Genomic DNA, 10,000 nt, shown 5'->3' on the forward strand with positions numbered 1-10,000 from the left:
GGGGGCAGCGTCATCAAGGAGGTGTCCGGAGACACCTATGAGGTCATCGTGGACCACTCCTTCTTCACCGAGCCCGTCTCGTGTGAGGTGACCAACGCCCTCGGCAGCACCAACATCAGCCGCAACGTCGACGTTTACTGTGAGTTGAATACCTCTGATGAACAGGAAGACGCCTATGAGCACGGTTAAGGTCATATGACTACCCCTAGGGTACGGATGACCCCAGGGATATGGGATGACCCCTAGGGCATGGGATAACCTTTTTTTACATAAGTTGCATGTACGCTTTTGTAAGCCGCATGCACGCTTTAGTTAAGACGCACACAGGCTTTACTAAAGGGCACACAAGCTTAAACTAAGTCTCAGGTGCGCTTTACCCATAAGCACGCACTTTAAGTAAGTCGCACGCACCCTCTACTAGAGCACGCACCCCATAAGGGCAGTATACAGTGAAGAAGGTGTGCATGAACCTCTCGACGCGCATGTAGAACTCTGCTTCTCCCTCCCCCTAAATGTTTTGGGCACGTGAGAGGCCGACTTGGGTTAACAAAAATCTTTTCCTCCACAGTTGGTCCCCGGATGGCTGCTGAGCCCCAGTCGTTGCAGGTGGACCTGGCCTCCGATGCGGTGTTCAACTGCGCATGGACGGGCAACCCTTCCCTCACCATTGTGTGGATGAAAAGGGGCTCCGGCGTGGTAAGACTGGTTGCCTTGATGTTTAGTGCTTTTGACCTGACTCGTGTGCGTTCTCTGACTCGTGTGCGTTCTCTGACTCGTGTGCGTTCTTTCGTTCGGTGGGAGTCAATGTTCCATTTATCGGTTGGATTGATCCCTCTGTAGGATCCCTGGACGAATCGTAGAACATACTCAGATGGCCTTTTGCCAGAGTCCAAATTTCAAATGAAATTAGCTATTTTTTAACATCTCTTCGACTGTTTTAAGGAGTGTTTGCTTTCTGATTCAATTCTCCTTCCAACTCAAGGCCAAATGCCATGCCTTTGATCCTCCAATCTCAGACTCAAAATTGGATTTTAATAATTGAGAAGATGCCCTTTAAGGCATTTAAAGAGTCCACATGTTAGTTCAGCAATCCCCCACAAGCTGCCCTGATAGGTTATTAGATTATCCCAATGGGTTAGCACTTTTGCTACTTTGTGCCTCTGACCTATGACCCTTCTCTGTTTCTGGTGACAGGTTCTGAGCAATGAGAACATTCTGACACTCAAAGCAGTGAGACAAGAAGATGCTGGGAAATATGTGTGCCGCGCTGTTGTTCCACGTGTGGGTGCGGGAGAGAAGGAGGTCTCCCTAACTGTCAACGGTAGGCTGCCATGTATTATTAATATGTCTATATAGACGTGCACAGACAAACACACACAATCTAATATGCAAAAACCTACAAAAGTACCCTAACACACAAAAATGCAGAGCACAGATGGGTGGCATGTGGCTCAGGAGGTAAAGGGTTGGCTGGTAGCCAGAAGGTTGCTAGTTCGATGCCCTATCTCCTCCAAGCTGACGGTCAAGGGGTGCCTGAGCAAGACATTTAACCCTAACTGCTCCCGACAAGCTGGCTGTCGCCTTGCGTCGAGACCACTGTCGGTGTGCGTGAATGGTCGAAGGTTAGGCAATATTGTAAAGCGCTTTGAGTGGCCACAATATAAATGCCGTTAATTTACCATTCACAGACAGGCACGCACACACACTGGAGGTAACAGTCTACATTATAGTTCAATTTGCTGTTTATTTTGTATTTTGTACATGAAATTGATTTCCTAAGTCTTTGTTTATTTGGAGAGAAGGTTAATGGGGTCTGATAGAGAAACAACCCTGAAACCATTGCCCACGCAACCCTGAAACCATTGCCCATGACATAAAGTAAAGCAAATCCACCCAATTGTGTTTATGTATTTTCCTGGTGAAGGTAACAGAATAAAAGAGAAACCCCTTTGATCCAGTGTCATCATTATGAAGTGCTTAAATACATTACAGGATAAAAATAGAAGGGGTCTGTGCGTTTTCTCAAGATAGGGTCCTGCATTTCATAAACTGAGAAAATAGGCTTAAACGCTGATTAGATTCTGCGGGAAGCTGTGTGTGTGTGTGTGTGTGTGTGTGTGTGTGTGTGTGTGTGTGCGTGTGTGTGTGCGTGTGTGTTTGTGTGTGTTTTTCTCTCTGAGGAAGTGACTGAGTGACTAATGAATAGCAGCCTTGGTGGGGGACCTGGCAACTCTTAAACAAATGACTTCATTATGAACACTTGATATTCAGGGAGCGTGGCTCATTGTAGCTCTGGCTCTCAGTCTGGATTTACACATGGCAGAGTCAAGGTTTTCCTCTTCTTTCACTGCCCATCAATGTCCGTCATGACGAAGAATTAAGATTGCGGGCCAGCACACGTTGAAAGACAAAAAGGTTATTTTTCATTTTGGTTTCAATTTTCTTTTCTGTAAAAAGATGTTGACGAGTATTTTGTTGACTCGCGGCGGGCGTCGTTTCAGGGTTACCGTGCGGATAAAGAAAAGGCAACAAAATAAAACACGATGGCACCGCGGTTTGCCTGTGAGGGATGTTGCTACTGCTTCAAGCATGAAGATCACATAGGGGGAACCAGCGTGCATGGGAGAGCTTCTCCCTCTTTAAAGCCCAGACAGTAGCAGAGCGAATCAGAGAGAATGGGATACCACAGCTACCCCCTCCAGCTCGAGATCACAGCAGTGAGACGCTCACCCCCTTCACAGGCAACCATTCAGTCAAAGCCGAAGCTGAGCCTTGCCTACCGAGCGAAATCATGACTTATTCAATTGTCTCCGATTCGGTTGTTTCTGCCTCTGATATCCATTTGGAGCGAGAATTTGGCAAAAACGCAAAAAATAACTTTGAAAATTAGATTTCTTATTGATGTTCGTTTTTGACGCACTCGGTAGAGGAAAACATGGAAAATAGATTATTTCAATAGATATTAAAGCCGAAAACAGGATGAAAAGAGTACATGTACTTTGTCTCTGCAAACTTGTTATGCGGGCCCTTTTATCACAATCTCTTTTTGTTTACATCGCTGTCTATTCATACGCTGCTCTCACACACCCTCTCGTCTTGATGCTGTGCTCATAAGCCCATCTGCATGTTTAAAAATACAAGAACGATTTATTCTCTTTCACTCAAGACCGCCGAAACATGCATCATGAAAGCACAAACGGCACGACGGCAGCGTGGCTCCACGCGGCAAGAGGGCCCCGTGGCTCGGCATTGATTCGTTCTGTGCTTGTGGTCGAAAGTCGCGGCGGAATATGTGCTCACCTCAGCTCACGCTGCGTCCACCCACGGCCAGTGTATTTACAAGCCAGCGGGGCTGAATTGATTTTGACAGTGATTGAATAGCGTTACAGCACTACTCATTATAATACCAACACAGGAAAAGAAAGAATGACCTCAATTCTCAACGCAAGGGCCCATAGTGAGCAGTTGGTCAACTGTTGTTTTTGTTCTCTCTCTCTCTCTCTCTCTCTCTCTCTCTCTCTCTCTCTCTCTCTCTCTCTCTCTCTCTCTCTCTCTCTCTCTCTCTCTCTCTCTCTCTCTCTCTCCCTCGCTCTCTCGCTCTCCACTGTGTTATTGAATGTGACTCGCTCTCACTGTGCCTCTCCACAGAGCCATCTGAGTGTGTTGCCATCCCCGGGGAACAACGTCATTTAATTATAATCAAACAGCTAGCAGCGGAAACAGTTTTTGTTTAAGTCACTAATGGATTCATATTGCTAGTTGATCATTCCCAAACACAGTTTGTTTTTGTTTTTTGTGATTGTCATTAAGAACTATTTCATTCAAAACAGAGATCTTGATCCAAAATCCCACCATCATAAACTGACTTCAAGGCCTTTTTCTAGCCCATTCTCCCTTAAGGTTCTGCTTGTGAAAGAGGACAGTTCAAACAGAACATTCAAAACAAAATCGGATCAACTCCATTCATCCACTCTGGACGCTTTGAGCCGTTGTGACAGACAGCTCTGCTCGCGCGTTCGGATGTCCTTTCTCACCACCCTCCACTCTTTGTCATTCCCCGCCATGACTATTGTTGGTCTTTAAGTATGTATACAGCATGAGCTTGTATGAAATATTGCACAAAATGAACGAGACGTTCACCCAGGTTGGCGTGATTATTTATTCAGTGTACAATATGTCGGCATCCCTATTCATATTAATACCGCACCGGATAAGTGATTGAATCCATCTGCCTGAGGGAATTTGTCTCGCACACACTTGAGCGCCATAGGTTCGGTGTATACGTATAAATGCTCATTTATATGTATATGCACAGGTTTTAGCCGCATGACGATCAAGTGGTGTTTACGTGTGTGTTGTGTTTAATATGTAACGTCTGCTGTGTGTGTAATGCATCTGCGTGTGCGGTGCTGTGTACACCATCAGATATTAGTCCCAATGGGTCGCCAGAGGCCAGATACACCATTACCACATTAAGTGAAAAAAGGAAATAGAGCCGGCAATATCCTGCAAAGCACTTGATTGTTATTAATAATAAGCCTTCTTGACTCTGTGTCTCTAGCTTCCAGACATAGTCTTTACAGGTCTAGGAAATTAATATTTTTGCACTTTTCTAAAACCGACATTGACTCTATCTGGAATGGAACTGTGGGAAATTAATGATGGCAAAATCTGCATAATAATCTGATCGTAACCTAAGCAGCATAATGTATTCAAATATCTATCGAATTGGTTTGATTTTTAGATAAAAAATTGCTTCCTGTGACCTACTTTTCCAATATATTCTTGAATGCAGACTTTGTAGACACATAACTGTAATACCAGGTTTCACCCGGTAATTAGCATAAACAATTTATGGGAGCTAACATTAATTATGCTATCTCAAGCTCAAACTTATGTCCAAGCTAAAAAAAAAGAAAGAACAGCACATAGATATATAGCACTGTAGAGGAGGACATTTGGTACAGCACAACAGGACACCTTCAGAGGGGGAATAAATGGACAAACGCGGCTGCTGTGTGTGACTTTGTGTATCATAGTCCTTCAAAGCCCGTCCTGCGACCCACGTATGTGGACCGTCGCCTCCCCCTTTCGCATTCCCCCCGATCGCCGCCCGCCTCCTCTGGTTACCAAGCCTGGTGGTACCTGGCCTGTTCACACACAGCAGGAGAGCCAAACAAAGGAGCAAACACACCCCTGAACAAACACGCACACACACATACACACACAAACACACCTGAACACACACACAAACACACAAACACAGTACCTCCAAGCTGTCTGAGCCAGAGGGATAAGCCTGTATGATTATTATATTTCATTCATCTTATTTACATCCGTGATCCGCGGTGCAGATTCTCCCCCGCCCCCCAGCGAGGGGTGGGGCCCGCTGCAACCCATTGATCCAAGCTAGGGTTTCAATTTCTACTTTCTATACGCGAGCGAGGCGTCGCCCCTGATCCCATACGTACAGTCACAGCACATACATTACGTGTGCGAGGTGGCACGTCGGAGTCAAATCAGTTTGAAACCTCGACCACAACACCCGCATAAGTGCCCAATCACGGCCAGCCTCATACTCAACGCAGGTCTCCACGTCAGCAGGTGAACATAAGATGGGGAGTGCTGGTGTCTTTATTACAGCGTTATTCATTTATCTGCAATCATTCCCCACATAGCGGTGGCCGCTGCTTGGAGCATTCCTCCGCTAGCACACCGAGACGCCATCTGCCAAAATCTCATTAAAATGCTAATTTGTTTTAATAAGAGACAGGTAATAAACTGCAATTATGTGTGGTCAAGGAGATGCCAGGGAGCGGGAGTTTGTGTGCGAGTCAGGGAAGTTGGTTTTTGGGAGGCATCTTGTCTCCCTTCGTAGTCTACAATCTCTGTCTCCCTTCTTCCCCACCTCTCTCTCCCTCTCTCTCTCTCTCTCTCTCTCTCTCTCTCTCTCTCTCTCTCTCTCTCTCTCTCGCTCTCGCTCTCACTCTCTCTCTCGCTCTCTCTCTCCCACTTTAACTCTCTCTCTCTCTCTCTCTACCTTCCGCTCTCTTTCTCTCTCTTTCTCTCTCTCTCTCTCTCTCCCTCTGTCTTTCTCTCCCCCTCTTTAACTCTCTCTCTCTCTCTCTCTCTCTCTCTCTCTCTCTCTCTCTCTCTCTCTCTCTCTAATCAGGAAAATGCCTCCTTGGCAGCACCTTTTCTTGCAGACTCTCACTCTTAACCCCAACCTTTTATAGAGATGATTTAACATTTGCTACTGCAAGGCTCTTTCAAAGGTCCAATTATTCACATGTGGCGTCCAGTCACACCTCTCCTTGCTATTTGTAGAAACCTGGGGAAGTTCAGCCGGAATGAAAAAATTAGATATATTCACTGTCACATAAGGTATTATTTCCTTATTTTTCGAAAGGCGACCTCATTACAGATAGCAGTTGGACGAAGCCATCAGCCGATTTCTGTGAAGTATGGCAGGAAACATCACCTCTCAATCCGCTAACAAAAGCTCTAATCGGGACCAATTCGTCTCCAGGTCAATCTGCGTGTCAGCCCTCCTGTTCAGCCATAGTGTCTCCGTTCATGACAAATGGCTCAGGTTGCGGTTCCCCTGCTACCTGTATAAACAATGTGTTAATTAGAGTGCTGACCTCGCTGGCTGGAAATAGACTTCCTTCGCTCAGACGGCTCACTGAGCACGGAGTACTTCTGTGAGAAAAGCTCTGCTCCGGAGTCTTCCCCCTCCTGTTTCACATTGGCCATTTGGAAAATTGATATCACTATTTCTCTCCATTACTGATTTTTATGGAGTAAAACTGTGCTTGTATTTATCAATGAGAATGCGAGGTTTCTTATTGACCCTAACTTGATGGTATTTCAGATCCGTTCTTTGAAGTGAAACCTTTGCAGACAGTATTGTCTACCTCCGGGGTTGATTTAAAATGTTATTTCTTTCTCTTAACCTGGACCTATTTTTTTTTTTTCTTGTGCTTAGAGTGTCCTCACTATAGTCCACTGCATCGCTGTAGGAAATCAACCCGGTTGTAGCCGGTTGACAACGTTGTCGGATGGATGCGTATCCATCCGACAACGTTGTCAACCGGCCACAAAAAACAAACACATTCCCATCAAACTAAATTATGAAGCTGGCCAAAAGCAGCAGACGACAGTTACTCTCCATGAAAGTTGACATTAGCGGATGAGCTGTAAATCAAACGGTTTCGCTGTGTCCGTGTATCTATTGTTCCTGACGTGCATCTGGTGAACGGATCGCTGATCTATTGGTTTTGCTTGGCAGGTCCTCCGACCATCTCCAGTACCCAGACACAGCAGGCTCTGCACGGGGAGAAAGGACAGATCAAATGCTTCATCCGGAGCACCCCACCGCCAGACCGCATCGTAAGTAACTCAAATGGGAATCACCCTGCTTTGATACATGTCTGTGTCTGTGCGTGTGTGTACTACGTGCGTCCGGGCGTCCGTGCGTGCATGCATGTTTTCATGCTGCTGCCGCAACCTAAGTACTTCACTGTAGACACGTAATGACCATCATGCCGTGCGAGATGCATGTATTTGTTCAGGGGGCTTGAACAATGGGACGCTATGCTATTGTTCGCTTAATTTACTTAATTAAAAAATAATAATAATGGAAAAACATGCAAGCAAGGATCACTTCCATTGTTGTGATATTATTCACTGTCATTAGTTGTGTATGAATAGTGGGTGGGGTAGAGATATCACGCTCAGGCCCTTCATTTGTTCCTAATTGAACTCTTGCTTAGGCTCTGAAAGCAAGAGATCCCATTAAGATTAATGAACCCCCCGTAAACAGCCTCCTTTTATGCTACTATTCACGTGTGCGTGTTTGCAATTGTGTGTGTTGCGCGTACGTGCGGTTGTATGTGTGTGCATGTGTGTGTTTCTGAGAGTATGGGTTTGTATAGATGCATTTATCCATATGGCATTTGAATGACAGGGATTATAGACAAAGTTGTTTGGCAATTGATATACCTGTCTCTGTGTGAACCCCCCTTCTTGGTTGTGCTCCTAAACGAGCTAGGCACAACAAGGTTCACATGATTGCTTGTCAGAATAGTTACTTTGGAATCTGGATGTGGTGTTCCGACATTAAAACCTGCATGTTTACTGTTCAGTTTGAGAGTGTCATTCAAGATGTTGTTTGCTTCCAACTGTTTATTATTGAGTCATTGACACTTCCATGTCAATTTATTTTAAAACATGCCATGCATAATGCCTTACCATCCTTGCTCAGTGATGCCTTAAAGTTGAATGCGGACAATGGGTTATTAACATGTCAAGGGAAATATGTCAACACAAAAATGTCCTTCTGGCTTCATCGTGAATAATTTACCCCAGGAGCTGGATGAGTTGTAATATTCCAGCCAATCACACGAAAATACTTCTGTCCGCTCATTTATCAAAGAGCAATTACAACTATGTATATGTTCGATGAATCATGAAAATTATTGGCAAATTCCACTTGAAGTCAAAACATCCATTGACCACGGAGGGAGGGTGAGATGGACAGATTATGCAAAGGTTACCATCCAATGCTTCAGAACACTAATCCCACCAACAAAACATTGCACATCTGACCGTTCCCAAACGATAACCCTGTCTGAAATTACTATTATTATGACTAGTATACAGTATATAGAACCCAAGCAAGGAGTACTTTCAGTACACATAGTGTAGCTGTGTCCCTCTCAGAACCCGTGTTGATGCGTCCCGCTGTGTTGTCTGGCCGCGTGAGTTCCGGGGCCACCCTGACGGTAACGCCTGTGATCGTGTGTCCTGGTTGATGCTGATTATCCTGCTCCTCTCAGGCCTGGTCCTGGAAGGAGACGGTGCTGGAGTCGGGCACGTCCGGCCGCTACACGGTGGAGACGGTCAGCACGGAGGAAGGGGTCATCTCCACGCTCACCATGAGCAACATCGTGCCCGCCGACTTCCAGACCATCTACAACTGCACGGCGTGGAACAGCTTCGGCTCCGACACGGAGATCATCCGGCTGAAGGAACAAGGTGGGAGCCAAGGTCCGAAACCGGGTTCCACCCTCCTCTTCTCTACGGAATAGCGTGTTGTCAGTCCGTCTCTGTCTCTCTGTGGACGTGTGTGTGTGTGTGTGTGTGTGTGTGTGTGTGTGTGTGTGTGTGTGTGTGTGTGTGTGTGTGTGTGTGTGTGTGTGTGTGTGTGTGTATACTATGTGTGGTTCTCTGTGTGGGTGGGTGTCTTTGTGTTTGGCGTTTGTGTTTGTGCGTGTGTGTTTGCTTGCGCCTGAAAGCTTTTGTTCATATGATAGCATTTACATGAAAGTGTCATTGTTTCTCTCCCTCCCTCTTTCTTTGTGTGTCGTCGTAATGCAGTTGGATGTGCGTTGTTTTTACTGACAAGGACCATCAGCCAATGTGTGTTTTGCATATAACTGCCTGGCATCATTAAGCATCACACTTTAATAAGGAGTTGATTTGACGGGCAGGCGGTGGACAGCTCTGTCTGCTTTTGTTTGCACGGTTCTTTCGTCTTGCTGGCGTACATGTGATCCAATCAGCTCTTGTTTCACAACCAATCCTGGTGAGGCCTTATAATGGGAACAGAAGAAGCAAACATAGGTATCCCATGGTATATCTCATGATGGTACTTTGATTGTCATTGAATTGGTTATCTGTAACATATATTCCCGACAGTCTTTGAATTATGGTGGAGCCACAGGGGGGGGGGGGGGGGGGCTGAGCTTCCTTGGCAGAAACATGAGCTCCTCTGAAATAAAGTTTCGTAGGATGCAAATTGTTTTGAAAGGCTATGGTCTTATTTCAAACATAGTTTGCTCTTACAATGATATGTGTTCGGATTTGATGTAGAACATAAACATTCAAACAGCATATAGAATTATTATTTGAAAGGGAACACCCTGATTTAAGACCGAGATTTTTACAGTGATTTTTAATCCTTGAATCACTCTCAAAATGTGTTAAACATTTTCTA

The 10,000-nt window shown here is 45.4% G+C and overlaps 1 protein-coding gene across 1 annotated transcript in view; it reads left to right on the forward strand.

Annotated features, from left to right (window-relative positions):
• The window catches only part of LOC132473888 (kin of IRRE-like protein 3), a 57,627-nt gene that overhangs the window by 36,836 nt on the left and 10,791 nt on the right, over nucleotides 1-10,000 (forward strand). The window contains 5 exon segments of the mRNA XM_060074173.1: nucleotides 1-139; nucleotides 569-696; nucleotides 1,195-1,321; nucleotides 7,292-7,392; nucleotides 8,841-9,039. The exon segment at nucleotides 1-139 is cut by the window's left edge and continues 10 nt beyond it. Coding sequence (XP_059930156.1) covers nucleotides 1-139; nucleotides 569-696; nucleotides 1,195-1,321; nucleotides 7,292-7,392; nucleotides 8,841-9,039 — 694 coding nt within the window.

Source organism: Gadus macrocephalus, chromosome 16 (genome assembly GCF_031168955.1).
Source record: "Gadus macrocephalus chromosome 16, ASM3116895v1".
NCBI lineage: Eukaryota > Metazoa > Chordata > Actinopteri > Gadiformes > Gadidae > Gadus > Gadus macrocephalus.